Below are 21,671 nucleotides of genomic sequence, written 5' to 3'. Positions count from 1 at the left end.
CAAGCATATGAAAAAAAGCTCAGTATCACTGATCATTAGAGAAATGCAAATCAAAACCACAATGAGATACCATCTCACACCAGTCAGAATGGTTATTACTAAAAAGTCAAAAAATAACAGATGCTGGTGAAGTTGTAGAGAAAAAGGAATGCTTATACACTGTTGGTGGGAGTGTAAATTAGTTCAGCCATTGTAGAAAACAGTGTTGCGATTCCTTAAAGAGCTGGAAACAGAACTACCATCCCACTCAGCAATCCCATTACTGGGTATATACCCGAAGGAATGTAAATCTTTCTATCATAAAGACACCTCCATGTGTATGTTCACTGCAGCACTATTCACAACAGCAAAGACATGGAATCAGCCTAAATGCCCATCAATGATAGACTGGATAAAGAAAATGTGGTACATATATACCATGGAATACTACACAGCCATAAAAAAGAATGAGATCATGTCCTTTGCGGCAACTTGGATAGAACTGCAGGCCATTATCCTTAGCAAACTAATGCAGGAACAGAAAACCAAATGCTGCATGTTCTCACCCATAAGTGGGAGCTAAATGATGAGAACACACGTACACAGAGAGGGGAACAACACACACTAGGGTCGAATGGAGGGTGGAGGGTGGGAGGAGGGAGTGGATCGGGAAAAATAACTAATGGGTACTAGGCTTAACAGCTGTGCAATAAAATAATCTGTACAACAAGCCCCCATAACACAGTTTGCCTATGTAACAAACCTGCGCATGTACCCGTGAACTTAAAAATTAAATTAAAAAAATTACTCATTCTGTGGTATATAACAAAACAAAATGGACTAAGACACTGGTTATTATTTCTTTATAGCTAGAGTGCCTGGCAAAAGCAGGGGCTCAGGAAATATTTATTTATCGAATGAATGAATATGCCACCAACTTTCAGATAAAAACGGGTTATCCTAAATTCTAGCATTTTTATTCTTCTTTCTTATCCAATAATTTTCTTGTTTGTTTCCTCATTTTATCCCTGAATTGACACAGGGGAAGGCAGGGGAGGTAATAATCCCAAGCCTATTTTAGATAGACTTTTAGAGACCCAAGACCGCACATTTTGCAAGTTGTAGAGTGAGTGATAAACTGTGTGGACCTTACAGTCCAAGATCTGCATTTCCAGTCACAATAATATAATGGATGAGGGACCTGACACAACAGAAGGTTCCAGGGCTAGGACGAGACTTGGTAGGCCAAAGGGAGAGTCCCACCACTTCTTCCTGTGCAGTGGGAAAGCAATTAAGAAAATGCAGCGCTCTGGTGGCAGCTGGAGAGTTGGCAGGCTTCTCAAGAGAAGGACTGTAAGCAATGTCATAGGCCGGGAAGATGGATGGGGCCCATTTATGCACTAAGGCTGGCGTACAAATGGAATCTTGCCCAGTCTGACCGGCCTTTCTTCAAAGGTGTCATTGACAGATGAGTATCTAAATGTTTTTGTTTAAAAAAGAAAACACAGAAAAAGAAAGAAGAGAATAAAACAAAAAAACAAGAAAACAAAACAAAGAAACCTCTTTCTACCCCAGACATACACAGCCAATGAACATGAGATGACCAGGTCAGGCCTGGGAGTGAGGCTGGCCTTTCCAAGGAGTCCTCGATAATTATTTGCATAGTTGTACACCTCTTCTTTCAGAGGAGTTCCACTTTAACACAAGGATTTCATTGAAACCTAACATTCCTGCAAGTCGGCTGTCTCCCATCTGCTGTTGGGACACACTGATGGGAGAAAAGCCTGCTCACATATTCATCTTCATCTGCCAAAACAAGGCTTCTTCCCCAATTAAAATGGCCTTTTTAATTTTAGAGTGGTAAACAGTGTCTACTTAATTTGAGGAAAATACACAGAGGAAAGTTACCAAACCTAACTTTGGTAACTTTGTGACATGATGGTTGAGTCAGGGTCAGGAAAACTTGGGGCGGGGGCGCTGAAGAGGCCACTCTGTTTTTGGAGACAGAGAGGTCTTCCTGAGGTCACTGCCTTCATGGGGCTGCATCCACAGCAGGCTTCAACATCAAAACCAAGCAATTCTGTTTTATCTTATGTCTATCAAACAAAGTTTGAAAAAGCTTAATAATCACCAATTCTAAAAGGTAAGGACTAAATACAGTTCTTTAAATGACCTTGCTTCTTGGCCTTGCTCTGTAATTGTCTTCTGAAAATGGGGACCATTTGGCATACACAGAGAAGCAGTAAATAGGAGGGTGCCTTCTCCACCCACTCAGGGTGGACCAAACTGTGTCTCGTGACCTGCCTGTGATCTACGGCCGGCGATGCAACTCGACAATAGACCGGCATAGCATTTGGAAAGTGCGCTTTCTTCTCTAGACTGGATACATGGTGTTCAGGCTCAGACCACGTTTCACCCATACTCAGCCAAATAGGCATTTATGAAATGTAAGGCATTTGGAAACATGTGAGCATAGTTTGTAAACTTGGACAGAGGTGGCTGGTACAGGCACAGTGACCTTAGGGCTCATCCTTCATGATGACTAAACTAGAAACCCAAAGAAAGGGCTTTAAAAAGAAATTGCAAACAGACGACCAGATATTCTGGCCAGACCATGTCTTTGACAGCTGCTGCATGTGGCCTCAGCTCCCGGGAGATAACATGCCTTCAGAATTAGCTCGCTGGACCAGCCTGGAGGTAAGCAAGTCTGACCTCCTTTAAGCATAAATAAATCTTGTTGAGTTAAATGATCCTGTCTCCCACTTTCCTCAAGGAACATGAGACATTAAGTGACAAAATCTGAAGACAGCAACTGTGAATCCTCAGAGCCCATATCTCCTGGCTGATTAAGAATAGGTCTGTTTAGTTCAAGACGAGCCACAGGTCAGATACATAAGGCTGTCATCCTTGCCATACCCAGTAACTCAGGAATAACCAGGGCAACTATCCCCAGATCTTTCAACCCTACTAATACAATTATACATAGGCCAAGTCAGAAATAAAGTGGGGGGGGGGGGAGTAGTATTTCCTCGCCAAAGAACAACCACTTCAAACGGGTCTCCTCCATCTGCTCCATTTGCACTCCTTCCCACAAATATTCAGTATGTGAAGACACAGAAGTAGATGTTCAAAGTCATCCTAAAGTACAACTTATTGAGGGAGACTGCTGGAAAACAAAAATCGCTCTCTTTAGTAAACCCAGCCAATACCAGGACGGTGCTTGGAGCATATCATCCACCCATCAACCAACGGCTCCAAAGTGATCAGAATAAACCATGTGCCAGACACACCCTCAGGCCTTGTTTTTGTATCAGCATTTGTCTTCAAAGAGGGCTTTTTGGTAGTTGCCAGCCCTTTAGGCCAAATGCCACCAATGAAAGCCCCTGGCCATCCACAGACAACTGCTGACACTCCTAAAAAGTGAGAGAAATGGAAAAAGCTAGAAACAGGACTTCTTTGACAATTTGAGACTCTCAGTCATGTAATATTTTGGCTTTCCCCTGGTCCCAAACCCAGCACCTGCAGATACAGCTAACTCTAATTCCCTAGGGGGATTAGGGGGATGAAAATCTCAGTCTCTCTGGAGAAGGGCACATTTCAGTTTGTGTTTGCCTAAAACAAACCTGCAATTTCCTTGTATGCCCACTGTCATCCTAATGACACAGAAGCTGGAGATCTGGAGTTTACTTTGAATGAACATGCTACCTACCATCGAGAAATTCTCCTTGGCACGTACTGACAATTTCTTACTGGCTCAGTTTAAGGATAGAAACCCTGGGAAAGTTTTCTGTTTTCACATCAACCACCACCAGCTGTCAGAGTCTTGGTTTGAAGGAGATGACACCAAGCTGAGAAGGAAGTAATTTAAAATTGTTTTCTCCTTTGAAAACCTTTTTTGGAGGATAAGCGTGCTACGTAGAAGCAGCCCACTGACCAGATGAATGGACACCATGCTTACTTTGTCTTCATGGATTGAATCCATTATTTACCTGCCACCACAGGAGATTTCCGTTCATCCAGGAGCTGGATGGATGTACTCGCGGTCACCACATTGCTTTTATTGACTGGTCCTGTAAAAAGAAAAAACACCACAACAAAAATGAAGATAATTACAGTGTACACGTTAAGAGAGTAATCATATCGGTCCACAGTCACCAATTCTGCAAATTGTTCCGGGGCTCGGTCCCAGGCCCCAGAGTCTTCTGGGGTGTGGATGTCCTGCCTACGCTGCCAGGCCATGAGTGCAGTGCTGCGAGTCCTCCCAGCTGAAGGAACCAGCGAGCGGAGTTATGACCACCAGTGCACTGGGGAACATCCAGCCTCTTCACATCGAAACCATTGACCACCATCGAGGGACCACATTTTTTGGTAATCTGTGGTTTCAAATTGCAGTCTTTACTTGTGTCAGTGGTCATATTTACACTGCCTGTCTAAATATAGCCATGAAGAGATGTATGAGGGCTTTGAAATTATTTTACGAGTTGGCGACTTTAGCTCTGATTCATTGGTTAAATCTTTACTGATCTATAAAATTGTAATTTCGAACTTCGAGCCCAGTTTTTCTGGGCAAAATTATTCTAAACAGTGATAGAGCTAGGGCATAATCTTCACTCCAAACTATTATTACTCTGGCAACAATATGGCATTAGTATTAAGAGATTTTCAATTACCAGCAATGGTTCCAATATCCATGAATTAAAAGATACTGAGCACAAATTCTGAATGCCTGGAGTTAATAATTTAGTCCAATGCCCACCTGCTAAAAGGTGCTCAATGAATGTGAGTTGGATGAAATCCAATTGAATTGAGAAGCAGGGAAAAGTCAAACCTGAATTTGAATACACTTATGACCAAAGCAATGAGAAATTTTCTCCTGGCCCAAGTTTAAGCAGCAATAAAAACCAGTTTCTTTTCTAGTTTGCACAGGTATTCAATACATAGTAGACAAAATTGGAGAGAGCTCAACCACAGAGACTTGTAGTTGGTGATTTTTAAGATTTTCCCTGACTCTAAGGGGATTATGAAATGTCCTAAGATGTTACGTCATCTGTAACTTTGTCATGAACAAGGTAAAACTCACTTCATTATACCATTACATTGAAAGTTTGGTGAAAATCCCAGTTACCCAAAACCAATCCAACAACAGCTTTAGTTAACTCGATGATTCCAGAATCAGAAGAACAGCAAGCTAAGTTCTATTTTTTTCTTTAGAGGACTGTAAAAAGGAAGTCTTAAGAGATTGCTTGATAGAAGACAATGTTATTATTCATAGGTCTGCAGCAGAATGAAAAAGTTCACTGTCTCTTGATATTTTCAGCAATAAAGTATGGTGCAGACAAGCATAAAGAAAGAGCTTCAGGCCAGGTATGGTCCTAGCACTTTGGGAATCCCAGGAGGGTGGCTCACTTTAGGTCAGCAGTTAGAGACCAGTGTGGCCAACATGGTGAAAAACCATCTCTACTAAAAATACAAAAATTAGTTGTATATGGTAACGGGTGCCTGTAATTCCAGCTACTCAGGAGCCTGAAGCAGGAGAATTGCTTGAACCCAGAAGGCAGAGGTTGCAGTGAGCCAAGAGCATGCCACTGCACGCCAACCTGGGTGACAGAGCAAGACTCTGTCTCAAAAAAAGACAGAAAGACAGAGAGACAGACAGAAAGAAAGAAAGAGAGAGTGAGAAAAAAAAAAGAAACAAAGAAAGAAAGAAAAAGAAAGATCTTCAGACACCTGGAAATTTATATTTCAGAAAGCACACGTAACTACAGGCAGGCATACATACAGGTCTGTTAGCAAAGGAACACAGACCGAAAGAATCTTAGACCTGAAAAGAATCTAAGAGATAAATGTAGTCTGAAATCCCAACCAGCAAAGAACCTAATCAATAATATTCAGTCTCTCCTTAAATATGCCCATTGATGAGGGACTGTCTTCCTAATGAGTCCACTCAACCAATTATATGAGCACTCTTTGTTTTCTACAAATTTCAAAAGCACCCTTTCTGAAAACATTTTCAGTCATGGAAATGAGAAAGCACCAAGCCTTAGGGAGGGGGATTGGGCACAAACACTGGAGAACTTCCCTTAGGATTGAGTTAGGAGTATTTGTAAAAGATTAATATGAAAGGAACTGATATATGTAAAATATAACTACAGACTGAACTTTCCAGAGCAACCCAAGTTTACAGAACTAGGTTTCATTCATCTCTCAAGTTTCTGCAATAAGCAGTATAGAGTGAGCACCCAAAACACCAGATGCATAAGGCAAGGAAAAAAAAACGAGGACAACTTAAGCATTTCCAGTATGCTTTGCTTCTAAAACTAGTTGAAATAAGATAGCATTCAGTTCTTTTTGGAGGCAGGTAACTTTAATTTTTTATACTATCATATCATAAACTCTTAGGACTGAAAAACCAATCAGCTACATGCCTCTCATGGTGACTGCAGGCTCCTGTCAAGAGAGCACATGGTTATACAAAGTCAGTCCTTAGTCTGGCATATCAATTTAAATCAATTCAGTTCAAATGGGGAACAGTGGACCTCTGCAGGGATGTGACTCACTGAAGGTTCTGGCAAGGGATGCTTTAATTTTCTCTAAGTGGGGCCATGACAACATTTAAAAAAATTGACTGACAAGTCTGTATTAAAATCCCATAGGGTGCAAAACATCAGCCCTCCTTCCTGAAATACATTTACATAATTTGGTAAAGGAAAAACCTTCCTTTTCCTTGAGGCTATTACGCTTACGGAACAGGTCACTGGTTCAGGGCTGACCCAATATTCAGCACTGGCTCTGAGGGTTGAACTTGGTTCCTTTCAGCATTCAGGCAGCTCCTCGACACCCTGCACACAATGCCCAGACCCACTGGACTAGACAGACAGAGCCCGCCTCCAACAAGGGCACCCACCAGTGCTGAACGGGATCGAGTAGACGAAGCTCCCTGGAATCTGCTCAGCGGCTCTTCGGTACCAGAGAGGGAAATGGTCTGCGTTAAAAATGTTCTCCTTGTCGCCTGCTTTCAGGAAGTCCCTTGAAGTGGAAAAGAATCAGAAGAATGTGCATCACTCAGCAGAGTAAAGGTGGGCCTGGAGCACCCCGACAGCCTTCATCACGTAAAACCAGTGTTCACTTTTAGAACCCCAACTTGCCTTTCTCAGTATACAGGGGGCCTGACTTAACACTGGGCACCCACATTACTCAAAAATATCTTGCAGAGCTCTGGGAGTCAGATTCTGAGTGGGTAAAGCTTTGTCTGCCTTTAAAACCCAAACATATATACTGATACCCTTGGGAGAACTTCTTTTTTTTTTTTTTTTTTTTTTTTTTGAGACGGAGTCTCGCTCTGTCGCCCAGGCTGGAGTACAGTGGCACGATCTCCGCTCACTGCAAGCTCCGCCTCCCGGGTTCCTGCCATTCTCCTGCCTCAGCCTCCCGAGTAGCTGGTACTACAGGTGGCCGCCACCATGCCCGGCTAATTTTTTTGTATTTTTAGTAGAGACGGGGTTTCACCGTGTTAGCCAGGATGGTCTCTATCTCCTGACCTTGTGATCCGCCCACCTCTGCCTCCCAAAGTGCTGGGATTACAGGCTTGAGCCACCACGCCCAGCAGAGAATCAACTTCTTAAGTAGATCTCATTCTTCTTAGAGCAAGTGTAAAGAAGGTAAGCCATGCTTCTCAGAAAAAGTGCAAAGGAAGTAAATGTGAGCCCACACTGAGATCTTTACACCCTTCTTTCCTCACCTGCCTCCTCTCTGGACAAACAGGCCTGCTCATGCCCCCTGTGTGCATCCCTGCCCTCTACTGACTCCCTGCCTTCTGCACAGAGAGCTTGTCTATCAGAAAGGCTAGGTGCATTCTTCTTTCCATCTTTTCCTCTCAAAATCACACTCATTTTCAAAGTGCGCCTCATCTACCATCTACCCCATGAATCCACAGAGACACATGCAAGCTGTTGCCACACCCTGGGCCCCCACACTCTTGGTAACTTTCATATAGCCTTTTATTTATTTTTTGGCCTCCACAATCATCATATCCCCTCCCCAGACCTCCCAAGATTTCTGAAGACAGGAGATTTGTTCACATGTGTGCACTCTTCACAGAGCCTTAAGCATACTCAAGTCCCAAGGCATGATTATTGACCTGACATCCCTCTAGAGATTCACATGTGCTCTCCAGGACCTGAAGTGCCTTATCTTAGCTGATACAGTGCAACCCAGGCGGTGGGGGAACGACTGCCTGGTTAGGCCACAGTCTGCTGCAGACATTTTTCCGGAAGGGAGACCAATCAGGGGATAATGTTTAGGTAGGGAACAGGCCATCAGTTGAAGCAGAAATGGCACCACTTTCAACCCAGCAGTTTGCAGCGTAGATTTGGATTGCAAAGACCGTGGAGGGAAATTTTCATGCTAGGCTGTAACTGGTTGGTTTCCTGAACTTGGCACCCAGTTCAGGAAAGCATTCTATAGTTGCAGGGTGTGTCTAACCAGTGTTCCCTTCACCTCTGCCAAAGATGGAGTGCCTACTTTTAGAGAAGAGGCCCATGCCATTGGAGGTCACCCTCCAGGTTCTTAGATAGCTCTGGAATCTACCTCCCTATAACTTGTATTAGCATGTCCTTACTCCTTCCTAAGGTCTGGGACCTTCCTTTTCCCAATATTATCAGGGCCTGGCTCTCAGCAGGCGCTTGGTATATGCTTGATGATCACAAGATAAATTTAATCTCATATCCAGATAAGAGCTCCTCCATTATTAAACACAATTTCCTATATCTTCAAAAATAAAATTTCTCAATTCTTTCAAATTCCTTTGTCTGTATGGCCATCTTTATGAGTGCTCTACTTTGTTAATACTGCTATAAAATTTTGTGCTCCTAGAACTGGTAATTGTAGGTCAAAAATGGTCTGACATAGCATAGCTGCTTGCATTTGGTCTTGACTCTTATTGACAAAATGACTCTCCAGAAATTAAAAATGTTTAAAAGAAAATTTTTTAAAAAGCACTCTTCTCTCATTCAGAAGGCCAAGGCCAACTTTGGAGTCATATGCAAGATTAAGAAAGTGCGGAGATCCCCTGTGCTATCTAGAATGCTGGACGTCAGGACTTCCAGGCTCATCTTGGTAGACAAGCTCTTCCTTAGGCTGCTGTATTCAGTGATAATGTTTCCTGATCTAAAAGTCATCAGACGTCAGGAACACTGAAATTTTAGCCTTTTCATTTCTTTCGCTAGACATGAAATTCTTCATAAACCTGACTTGGACGGTGTGAGGAAGAGCCTCTGTTGCCTGGCCCATAGCAGGATACATTGCTGCTTTCCACACACAGGTGCAGCCACGGCTGATCAGAAGGTGTTCGCACTCCCAGCAGGTCTGTTCAGTGGTCATTACAGCTAAGAGGTGCCCTGTCTATGCAGCACAGGTTAATGGTGCCACAGGGGGCCTTTGTCAAGAGTCATAGTAGATGAGATGGTAGCTCGGTTAGAAGGTGTGAAGTGGTCCTCAGATGGTGACATTCAGGCTTTGTGGGTGGCTGGCAATAGATCTGGAACGCTGAACATCTGGGTGGCCAGTGCCCTGCTGCCCGGGATAGTGCTGGCACCCAGGCCAGCCAGCAGGAGCCTGCAGTACTTGATCCCCATTAGCCCTGGTGTCAATGTGAAAGGACTGAGTTGCCGGGAAACCCTGGAGGCCTCTGCCAACTACTGGGCAGCGATTCTGGAGGAAACGGGAAGGAGCGACCTGATTTTACAGAATCCCAAAAATGTTCTTCAGGAAGAAAGATCCTTCTGGGTAAGGTGAAAGTCTCCTCCTGGATACTGGGAGCTACTGCAGTGGTGTGTCAGGCTGCTCTAGGTTCTGGGAAGAACTGGGTGACTTTGAGTGAATAATTGAGTCTCTGACCCCCATTTACTCATCTACAAAATGGGAACAATAAAAATGCTGCACTTTACCAGGGTTCTATCAGAATTACGTAACACCATATGTGAAAGAGTGTTATGGACACTGAAAACAGGCTCTAACAAATAAATGGGATTCCTAAAGCCAGAGCTGCTTTTGTTCTCAGTGGTTGAAAGGGCAGGGGTAAAGTGGTCACCCTCTAAACTCAGGGTTGTATGCTATGAAGGCAAACATCACTGGATGCTATATGCATGGTGATGTGAGAGGTTGTACTGAAGGCACAGAATGTATTATAACTCTTGGGGGTGACAGCCACGTTTCAGTATGATTGACCAACTTCCAAATGCAGGTGGCAGGGGTATGGGATGAAATCTCAGTGTAGGAGACTGATGATAGTACGAGATAATTGCAGGGTAGCAACTTTATATTATCGAGTTCTCTGCCCAATACTTTAAGCTCTGCCTTTCATGCCCTAGTCAAAAGCAAAAACTAAACCAAACGTCAGAAATGCTAAAAACTTTCTCAGCCTGGCTTAGAGAGTGTATCCAAATAGCTGAATCTTGACAAATACCATTTGATGGGAAGGGATAGGCAGGTAAGATCTTAAGACAATAGATGTCAAGGTGCCTCTATATGAAGCAAGGACAGGAGTTTCTTGAAGACAGAAGATTTCATCCATCCAAACTGTCAATGAGTACCCACTCTGTGGGTCACGTAATGCCACAGAGAATAGAACACATAGTTGTAGGAATTTTTAGCTTCCCAAAGAAATTTTTCATCCATAAAAAAAAAATTATTTTTGAGACAGAGTCTCACTCTGTTGCCCAGGCTGGAGTGCAGTGGTGCAATCTCAGCTCACTGCAACCTCCACCTCCTGGGTTCAAGTGATTCTCCTACTTCAGCCTCCCGAGTAGCTGGGATTACAGGTGTGCACCACCATGCCCAGCTAATTTTTGTATTTTTAGTAAAGACAGGGTTTTACCATGTTGGCCAGGCTGGTCTTGAACTCCTGACCTCAAGTGATCTGCCTGTCTCGGCCTCCCAAAGTTCTGGGATTACAGGCATGAGCCACTGTGCCCAGCCCATCCATAATTTTTTTGGATCTTCACAGTAACCAAAAGAGATCATTGCTCTCACTTTTCAGGTGGACAGAATGAAGACACCCAAGTGAGATAAGCCAGGTATACCTCCCAGCATCCTTACTGTGGTCCTTTGTCTTTTAAATCTGTCACAATAACACAGTTATCAGACCAGCAAGGTGTCACGTTTTATTGTTACTGTTTTGCAGCTTTGCTTGTGGCAGTCTCAATACCAGCAGCAGACTTTCTCATTGAGTATTAGAAAAAGAATTCCCTTGTCTCCTCTTGCCTATCTGGATCCTAACAGGAGAAGGTAACGTGTATCTCAGCACCTCTAGCCCTTCCCAGGAACTTGCCCTCTGGAAAAGCAATTGGAGCGGGGGTGGTAAAATGCTTAAAAAGGGCTTTAAAAATCAAGTTGCAACTATAATCAAACTTCATAGATGATAAACGTGAGTATCAAGAAGGTCAAAGTCCTGGAACAGAATTCAAAGCCAGTCTCTCAAAATATCTAAACATCGATTGATCCGTCATTTACCAGACTTGGTTTTGTAAGGTTATATGGTGGGTGTCAGGGCCTCATTTAGCAGATGCAAACAGCACTGTCAAGTTCCAAGGAAGCACCGCCTCCTTGGACCCCTGATGAGCCAACCCCTCTCAAATTGGCAGCTACCCTCTGGCTTGGTTATTCACCTCCAGGTACCCTGAAGGTTGGGGGTATAATGTTCTGTGGTAACCTCTGCACTCACACATACACTTGCAAACCACTCTCAAACTTTCTGAATCTTGGGACCCATTTGTCCATGTCTTAACAATCTCTCTTGTTTCAGAGAAAATAAATTGAAAAAACTTATTAACAGACTCAGGAAAGACTTCACCGTCTACCTACTAGCACTGGTGAAACACCAATTTGATGCGTTAAGGGCCTGTGGCTCTCTGAAGATACAGGGGCTGAACATCTGGGTACTAGACCCGGAAACTCTCTGCCCACCATCCATCCAGGTCTCTTTGGAAGTCCAAGGAGACACTGTCAAACCCCAGTGTCCCCAGAGGGCCCACTCCTGGGTGTGGAGCTCTGCAGCCCCTCAGGCTAAGCACAGAGGCACAGAGGTTTATTAGTAAAATATAAACAAACAAACAGGACTTGGAACACTGATTTTTGTACAGGCAGGAGGAATTCCTCAGCATAGCTGCAGAACAGCTGAATACCCTGAAGCCATTTGTTACAAGATGAGTGTTTCCTCCCTCTGGCGGCTCCCCTAGCAGCCACACCACCTCCCAGAGTTCTGAAATGACTCATCAGGGCGGGAGAGGACTCCAGGACAGTGGACAGAAGCCAACAACAAGCGTGAGGAACAAAGGGTGGTGGAAGGGCTAACAGGCAGGTGAAAGCACATGCTGGGGCTCCCATGGTAGAACAGAGAAGAAAAATCTCAATAGGCCTGGAGTGGCCTAAATTATGTTTCTACCAGTAGTGGAATCCAGAAATGAAATAAGCTTCCCTTTGAATGTTCCATTTCAGGAGCTCCCTGGGCCCCTGTAGAGGATCCCTCCTACTTACTGATTGGTGAGTTGCTCAGCTCCGACAAACAGGTTGATTCTGGAGAGGCCCGTGCGAGTGCCGAGGAAGGCAACCTCCACGCCCTTGTCAGAATTCCTGAAACAGAACAGTGGACATCAGAGGAAGGCCTCTAGGCAGTAAGCAGATAATGCATTGCATTTTAATATTCACAGAATGTTTTACCAAACAGTAGTTTTGAAACTTGAACTTTAAAAGAAGTTATAGAAACACACACACACACACACACACACACACACACACACACGCACAGATTGCCAACTTGTATCCCTAACAAAAGTTTTCACAGTAATACTGGCAGGAAAAATGAAGAACTTCCTGCCAACAAAAGCAGCATGTGGAAAAAATCTACTTCCAACCATACACACATCTTTATTTCAAGGTTCTGGGTGCAAGTTCAAAGAGATCAGGCTAAGAATGGGAAGGATTAGGGCTGAGGACTAGCTTTTTGCATTAATGCTACCAAGTTTATTCTTGGTCTTGAGATCATTTGTGGAATCTGCCATTAAAGCAACTGAGCCACAGAACCAAGTTTGCAGCATCCCACAGCCTGGAATTCCACGTGGTTGGAATTGGTTTTGACATCCACACAGTTGTGGGGGCACCTGCTTATCACTTCTACCAGATCACAGGCCTTGTTCTCACCACCAACCCCAAAGAGATATGTAAATAAATGGCTTCTTCCGATAGCTCTGTAGGAGGCTACACATAGGAACTCTAAGAAGGGCCTTGGCAAGGAAAACTAATATAAAAATTCACTAAATATCATTTTATTTCAACTTCCAAGGCAAATTTTATATGCTTGAGTGTGTTCTTTAGGAGATTTGCAAGGCATATTTCTCCTGTGCAAAAAGCAAATGGCCTTTCTCCACAAACACATAATTTTCTTTTTTTTTTTTTTCTTGAGACAAAGTCTGGCTCTGTCGCCCAGGCTGGAGTACAATGGCACGATCTCAGCTCACTGCAACCTCCGCCTCCTGGGTTCATGCCATTCTCCTGCCTCAGCCTCCCGAGTAGCTGGGACTACAGGCACCCGCCACCACACCAGATGAATTTTTTGTATTTTTACTACAGACGGGGTTTCACCGTGTTCGCCAGGATGGTCTCGATCTCCTGACCTCATGATCTGCCCACCTTGGCCTCCCAAAGTACTAGGATTATAGGCGTGAGCCACTGTACCCGGCCCACAAACACATAATTTTATCCTAAAATAAATGTATGAAGAGAACACCAATTCTTGAGCCTGTTTCTCTGTCCTAAATGCTACTAGCAATTTGATCCAAAGCATTCTCCACATTATCTTCAAAGTAAGGTCATTCGGTTACTTGATCTTTGATGAAAGTCAAAGTGGTGGATGCTACCTTTAAGTATTTAAGGGCTGAATAAAAACCAACACTATGCATTTCTGCTTGTAGCCTACACCAAATTGGAAAGCCAGGCTGTCCAATCAGTTACAGATGTGGACTACAAAGCAAGTTACCATTTTGGAAATCTTTAGTATGTGTTAGGAATGAATCAGCAACCTTTGCTCAAGATTTTGAGTTTCATGAGAGCTGAAAAGAAACACTTCAAGGTTCACTAGAGAAAGAAACCCCAGGACGGGCTCAATTATTTGCCAGCTTCCCAGGAAATAAGATCTATGCCATGAAGGCAAGCAGTCCAAAGACACCCCTAATAATGAAAATGGCAGTCTCTCTGGGGCTCCAGTTTTGCATATTAAACAGCGTACCTGACATCTCCATTTGGGACACTTTCAGCGATTTTAAGCTTATGATGTCTAGAAGAGAGACTGGCCATGCCCAGCCCTAAACGTGATCTTCCCCCAGTGTCTCTTGTGTTAGCAAATAGCACCATCTGTCCAATAGCTCATGATATAAACCTGGGAATGATCTTTGATGGCTCAACCTCCCTGCCCTCACATGACAAACCCATCATCAAGTCCTAGGGACCTTGCCTCTGAAGCAAGCCACAAGTGGACCTCTTCTCTCTGTGCCCACTGCCCTGGTCCAAGTCACAAATCCCTGGGAAAACTGTAGGAACCTTTACTATTGTTCTCACCCCATTACCCTCTGTTCTCCACACAGCAATAGAGAGATCTTTTTGTAAAATGCAAATCTGATCATTTCCTTCCCCTTCTTAAAATCCTTCAGTGATCTTCCAGTGCTCTGAGTATAAAATCCAAAATCCTTAACCTGACTCTCAAGGTCCTGAGCCATGCGGCCCCTCTGCAGCCTCATCCTCTGACATCTTCCAGTCTATCCTCTATATGTCAGCTGTGTCCACCTTCTTTAAATTCTGCCAATGTGTCAAATACTTTCTCATCTCAGGGCCTTTGTATGTGCTGTTCCTAGAATGCTGCCTGAACCTTGAACTAGTTCCCATCTTCCTCCTCCACTTTAGATCTGTTACACTTTATGTGTCTTTACTTTTCCTTCAAAGCAGTTATGATTCTTAATAATACAGCACACTATATACCACGGGTGCCATGATGTTAAGAGCTCTATCTGTGTGGTTTCTCTCCATTTCTCCAACACCTCGGTCAGAGTCTGGCACATAACAGACACACAGTCAAGACTTGATGAGTGAATGAATGAAAATGAAAACAGAATGAATGTCAGGATGGAAGGGAAGATACAATGAGGGAATGAAATACTGAATCGAAAAATGGAGAGAAACAGGATGGAAGGGAAGATAAAAGGAGGGAACGAACAAAGGAAGAACAGGAAAGTGGAGAGAGAAATGAATCATGTAACACATGAAGATATAAGAGAAAAGGAATGGTTCTTCCTTTTCTTTTTAATCTTTAATACTCTACTTAAATTAAGAATAGTAAAGAGATAATAATAAGCTGCTAAAGCAGTTCTCATCCTAGTCTTTGATATCAACTACCACAGCCTTGCCCGCAGCCCCTCCACCCTCCACTTCAGAAATAAAACCACAGGGTTATATCTGACACCCTATGAAATCAAGCTCTCACTTCTCCGTCCCACTCACAACCTAACCTGGCCCAGATCCCAAGCTCCCTCAAGACTGCAAAGTAGAGAGAGCTGTGGCGAGGCAGGAAACGAAGTTCCCTTCTGCCTCCCTCTCTCTCGGAAGTGTCACCCTACCTCAGCGTACCAAATTTCATGTAACGTTAAAACTCAAACAAATTATATGTCAAAGCCAGAAGCTTGCCATCCAAGCCCGAGTCGCTAATCTGCTCTAGCTCTTGTGGTTTGGAGCTTGGGGGAAAATTAAAGAACTTTAACACCAGGCTCCTAAAACAGTTTAGTTCTTTAAACCATAACCATATTTCGGAGTGTTGGTGAGGAAATGGCCATGAAAGGAGGACACGTGCAACCACTTACTCAGATTTGTTGAGGGCCAGGCTGGTCCAATATGCTTCAATGGGGGCACTCACCACGGCATCAAAAAGGACTTCTTGGATCAATTCTTTATCACCTGTTGGGAGGGACAGACAAGAGGATGCTTTGGCAGGGCTGGAAGAGGGGCATGAGAGGCACTCATGGGCTCACTGTGCAGTGTCTGCAGGCTACTTTCTCATGAGGCATGTTGCTTTATGAGTTAAGTTCCCACCAGTTGAAAATACGAAACAGTTCTGACACCCGGTATGCCTGCAACACAGGAGCCTCCAAAGCATTTGGGCAAGAAGGTAGTCAACTGAGAGGCTTGGGTGTCTCACACTTCCGTTTCCTGCTTTCTCACCCCATTGTGTGCTTCCTGCCACGGACCAGCAGGCTGAGTCCCAGATTTGGAGGCCACAGGCCAGTACTCCTTGAACACTTGGCTGTCATCATCCCCATCTCTGTCCTCTCCTAAAACTGAAATTATTGAGCACCCTGAAATTCTCAGCCTGTTGTCACATGGGAAAGAGATACTATAGCTTAATAACCACTGGGATTCTTATTTTGTGATTCCTTCTATTTAAGAACTATTTCATTTTATTTTTATTTATTTGCTTATTTTTTTGAGACAGGGTCTCACTCTGTCACCCAGACTGGAGTGCAGTAGTACGATGTCGGCTCACCACAACCTCCGCCTCCCAGGCTCAAGCCAGTCTCCTACCTCAGCCTCCCAAGTAGCTGGGATTACAGGCACAGGCCACTACCACCTGGCTAATTTTTGTATTTGTAGTAGAGATGGGGTTTTACCATGTTGGCCAGATTAGTCTCAAACTCCTGACCTCAAATGATCTGCCTGAATCGGCCTCCCAAAGTGGGATTATAGGCATGAGCCAATGCGCCTGGTCAAGAATCGTTTCATTTTAAAGGAGAATGTCTGTTCCCATCCAAAGGGACTCTTGGTAGAGCTCTGTGGAAGAGGCCAAGGAATGGGAGCATATGATAAGTCTAGGAGAGGCATCCTAGAACTCTCAAATCACTCTGCAGAGGAGGACAACTAATTATCACATGAGACAGGCCAGTCCTCACCTTGACTAGGAGCAAAAAAAAAAAAAAAGCTCTGCTGAAAAGCAAAAGCTAGAAATAACTTATCATCAGTAAGACAATGAATATATTAAGTTATGTAGTGGAATTCCATATAGTAATGCAAATAAATGCATTAAAGCTGAATGATCAACACAAATTTCAAAAATATAATGGGTGAAAATATAAGTTGTAGTACATATATATTTATGCACATATTGTATATATTATATATAGTAATTCATATAATATACCATACATATAAAGTTTAATATATATTTTAAAATAATAAAATTGATGCTACATATTGTTTATAGATACCTACATATGTAGGAATAGCATTAAATTATTGAGACTAATGAACAAATACAGAAGGTCATTCTCTTTGGGAGGGAAATGAGGCTGAGCAAGGACCCAGGGACTTCAACCTTATCTGTAATGTCTCATTCCTTAAAAAGCACCTGGAGTAAGTATGGTAAAATATTAAGACTGCGTAAAGTTGGATGGTGACTACAAATGTATTATTTATATTGTCTCTATACTTTTGTTTTTTAAATATGTCCCTAAAAAGTCAAAGACAATGACATATTGGGCTTGTAGGATATCCATCTGATCCTTTCTCCACCAGCGCATATCCCGAAAAGTAAATCCATTCTATGGAGATGTCGTTTAGTAGCTGGATAATCTCCTTAAACCTCTCTTAGGATTATGTATGTAAAGCACTTTTCATGTCATTGAATACATATGCTTGTTTAGAGGTGGGGGCAGATATCATGATCAGTTTTGGTGGCTCTCCCCCTGCCCAAACTGTAGCTACTAGAGTTATCCTGTGAGAGTATAGGGTCTGCTCCTGCTTTTGAGGGGCATCCCGGGCTGCTGCTGCTCTTCCTGTCTCTTTTGCACCAGCTGAGAGATTTCTTACTCACTGAGCTCCCCTAGAAGGGGATGCTTGGTAGGTAGGACACTCAGCATGTACCACACTGAGAGGCTATGTGACCCTGTCGTGACCCCATTCTTGGGAGAACCAGGAGACCTAGATACAGCCTTGAATGAAACACAACCTACTTCCAGCCTTGGTTTCTCATTTGCAAAATAAGGGAGATGAGCAAATATTTACAGTCCCTTCCAGTTCTAACATTTCCATCCTATTCAGTTGCTTGACTAAATGGTTCAGAAGGGGACAAAGCCCAGTGCAAATAGTTAAACCAGGATTGGGGATTCTGTGCAATTTTCCAAAATCCACATTCTTTCTCCTGTTCCTACAGGAAGCAGATATTTGATTGGATTTCATGTGACTGATAATCTCTGCCAAAGCAAAGCTTCCCTTAAAAACTGAGGCCAAAAAATAGTTTTGAGTTCATTCCCCACCATTACCCCTGAAAACATGACACACTTTTGAAGGCATACTCACACTGGAGCAGAGGTTCTTTGCCTTTGAGGTAGAGCTTAATCGCTTCCAACTGAGACAGATGGCGGTGCTCAGGGTGTAGGTCAGTGTTGCAGTAGGACCTAAGAACATGACATGGCCCAAAAGAAGAGCATGTCAATATTTACAGCTTCCTTTGCCTTGGAACCAGGAAAACTGGGCAAGGGAGCACAAACCATGCAGAATCAAAGAGGGCAACGAAGGATGCCATAGTCAAGGAGGGATGGTTTAATTCTTACCATTCATCTGCCAAGGACACATCGGGATGTTCTAAGTCATGCAGGCCTAGGGGTCAAGGAGAAGGGGTTCATGAGTAAGCACCACTTCCCCAATCCTCCTGTGTGCTTCAGATATTCTAGGGTAGGGCTGTGGGGTGGGTTAAGGGTAGACATCAACCCTAAGGGACCTGCCTTGGAGCAGGGACTCTGAGCAAAATAAACGAGTTCCCTTCCAGGCAGGACTCTCTCCCCATCTCCACCTCACTCAGCCAGCACAGCTACCTTCCCTGGCTGTTCATCCCAGGAAAACCTTAACCCCTTGAAGACAGAGGATACACAAATGAGTCTGGAGGGAGACGCTTAACAGGACTGTTAGAAACACTCACTCTGGTGCTCCATTTAGTCTGAGTTGGGAACTGGGCTAGGCCACTGACCTCCTGTGTGATGTCAACAAGTTACTTTACTTCTCTGAATGTCAGTTTCTTCATGTGAAAAGCAGGAATAATAGTCCCTAATTGATGTGTGGTTGTGAGGGTGAAACTATAGGTTGAACAATATGAAGTCGTCAATACTCAACTGTTTTTGAGCGGCAAAGATTGCTAGTTGTTACAGGATCCTAAGTGAAAATGGTCATCCTTTGGGAAGAAAACTAGGGGAGCTGGTGCTTGCAGGGAATCTGGGAGTTTTTAGAGAAGGTTCCAGACCATCCTATCTCTGCAAGGATTACTGTTTCTTTGCACTTTTAAGTGGCTTGATCTTAATGGGTTATCAGCAGACATACACTTCTGAATGATGACCTCAGGAACTCCCATGATGCTTATAGCCTGTTTTGGGAAGTTAGTTTCTTAAATGACAGATAGCATCTTACTACACTCAGGACTCCAGTTTCCTTCTCAAATACAAATCTGTAAAAGAAGTAGCAAAATACTAGACCTATCACACAATTCTGCTTGATTTTACAGAAAATAGAGAATACATTAGAATGAACATATAATCCAAGTGGGCATATCCAGGCTCCAACACCTATAGGCTGAATGACCTTGGGGATGCCATGTCAGCTCTTTGAGTTATATCTACCATGAGATACAAGTAATACTGCATCACTCACAAGTGCCAGAAAACAGTTAAATGGGATAGGGATTAGTCCCTAGTGCAATCCATCCATCTGTGCAGCCTTTCTTCTTTTTTTGCTTTCCCAACCAAACAACTTTCCTTCCTTCCTTTTGCCCTCCTCCCATTCCTTTCTTTTTTCTATAATTTTACTGAGCATCTGCTATACGCCAGGTATGATTCTAGGCCCTGAGAATATAGCAGTGAATAAAACAAGACAAAAATCACTGCCTTCATTGTTTTTAATTTCTACTGGCAGAAAAGAGATAGTAAATTATATTAAAATTTAACTTGAGTGCATATCAGATGGTGGCGAGGGCTAAAAAGGAAAAGGGAACATGGAACAAGAACAGGGAGGACCAAGAGATAAGAGGGGGGGGGGCGGGAAGAGAGAGACAGAGAGAGAGAGAGAGAGAGAGAGAGAGAGAGAGAGAGAAAGAAAGAGGCCATTGTAACTATGGAGGTCAGGAAAGGCTTCACTGAGAAATTGACCTGAATGAGGCAAGGAAGAGTCATGTAGGTGACAGGGAGGGTGCTCATGGCAGAAGGAATAACAAGTGCAAAGTCCCTGAGAAGGGACTGTACCTTCCCAGAAAACTGGGTTAAGGGTGTCAAGTCTGTTTTTCTAGCTGCAGTTTCCATCCTCCCAACATCATTCACAAAATCCTCTCTGGCTGTATTTCACAGGACCTATAAATGAAACTCAGAAGAGATGAGATCTATCAGGAAGATCTTTTTGACTGCTTCTTCTCTGGGTTCCTAGGGCACCAAGGAAATTTAATTGTTCTCTTATTCTTTCACCTCTGATGTTGGTCCTTCTGATAAAAATCACATCTACTGATGATTTGAACTGCTGACAATAATGACCTAAGCTCTAATTTGTTGAACAATTACCATGTGCAATACAAATAAAAGATACAAAGTGGCCAGGCACAGTGGCTTACGTCTGTAACCCCAGCACTTTGGGAGGCCGAGGAGGGCGAATCACGAGGTCAGGAGTTCGAGACCAGCCTAACCAACATGGTGAAATCCTGTCTCTACTGAAAATACAAAAATTAGCCAGGAGTGGTGGCACACGCCTGTAATCCCAGCTACTCAGGGGGCTGAGGCAGGAGAATCACTTGAACCTGGGAGGTGGCGGAGGTTGTAGTGAGCCAAGATCACACCATTGCACTCCAGTCTGAGCGACAGAGCAAGACTCCATCTCAACAACAACAACAACAAAAGATACGAAGTGTTGAAAAAGATTAAAAGATTCATAAAAGAAACAATTTCAGCAGGTAGAACTATAGCCCATACCTTCAATCTCGGTAATGACTTTTTATATTTTTGACCAAAATCTACCTATTTGCCATCTTTGTAATCTCTGGCATTGGCAAAGCATGTGGAAAATTCCTACATTCTGTAGGGAGTTATTCCTTATTGAAGATCCTATAGAAGTGTGGTTGCCAACCCCAAGGAACTCCTTCCCTCTCCAAGAACAGAACAATAATCACACCATGGCTCCTGGAGATGATGAGACCCTCTACTAGTTGGCCCAAGGGGAAGCAACTTTCTTAAGTTCTATTACTCAGCAAAGCTGGCAGGATTGTCAGTCTTTTTATTTACAGAGGACCAACACAGAGAGGAAGATATGACCTCATTTGTGTGGATAAGCAGCTACTCTCCCCCTTGCTGAGGATTTGAGCTAATTTCTTGCATAGTCGTTACAGTTAGCTCTGAAATTCTATGTGACCGTTTAGCCTCACAGCTGTGGAACATACAGGAAGAAGATAGTGACTGAAAAAGAATCCAAAAGACAATGCAAAACAACTGTATCTGTGTCTCCATGCATGCGTGTGTGTGTGTGTGTGTATGTGTATGTGTGTGTAAGAGAGAGAGACAGAGAGACAGGAAGGGAGGGACAAGCCCATGTATTGAAGATTGACCAAGGGAACAGACCCATGAGAGGCAATTAATCCC

The 21,671-nt window shown here is 43.5% G+C and overlaps 1 protein-coding gene across 7 annotated transcripts in view; it reads right to left on the bottom strand.

Moving 5' to 3' along the window:
* Positions 1-21,671, bottom strand: part of CACNA2D3 (calcium voltage-gated channel auxiliary subunit alpha2delta 3) — a 931,957-nt gene that overhangs the window by 164,606 nt on the left and 745,680 nt on the right. For all 7 annotated transcript variants that reach the window (XR_006695842.3, XR_010585145.2, XR_012431274.1 and 4 more), the window contains 6 exons: positions 18,621-18,666; positions 18,367-18,464; positions 15,879-15,972; positions 12,511-12,606; positions 6,884-7,005; positions 3,969-4,049 (listed from right to left, as the gene is read on the bottom strand). Coding sequence is in view for 3 of the 7 variants with exons in the window: in XM_045384857.3 (XP_045240792.1) it covers positions 3,969-4,049; positions 6,884-7,005; positions 12,511-12,606; positions 15,879-15,972; positions 18,367-18,464; positions 18,621-18,666 (537 nt within the window). In the remaining 4 variants the exon portion in view is untranslated. The remainder of the gene's footprint in view (positions 1-3,968; positions 4,050-6,883; positions 7,006-12,510; positions 12,607-15,878; positions 15,973-18,366; positions 18,465-18,620; positions 18,667-21,671) is intronic.

This window comes from Macaca fascicularis, chromosome 2 (genome assembly GCF_037993035.2).
Source record: "Macaca fascicularis isolate 582-1 chromosome 2, T2T-MFA8v1.1".
In the NCBI taxonomy this organism is placed as follows: Eukaryota; Metazoa; Chordata; class Mammalia; order Primates; family Cercopithecidae; genus Macaca; species Macaca fascicularis.
This window is presented reverse-complemented; position numbering and strand designations above follow the sequence as displayed.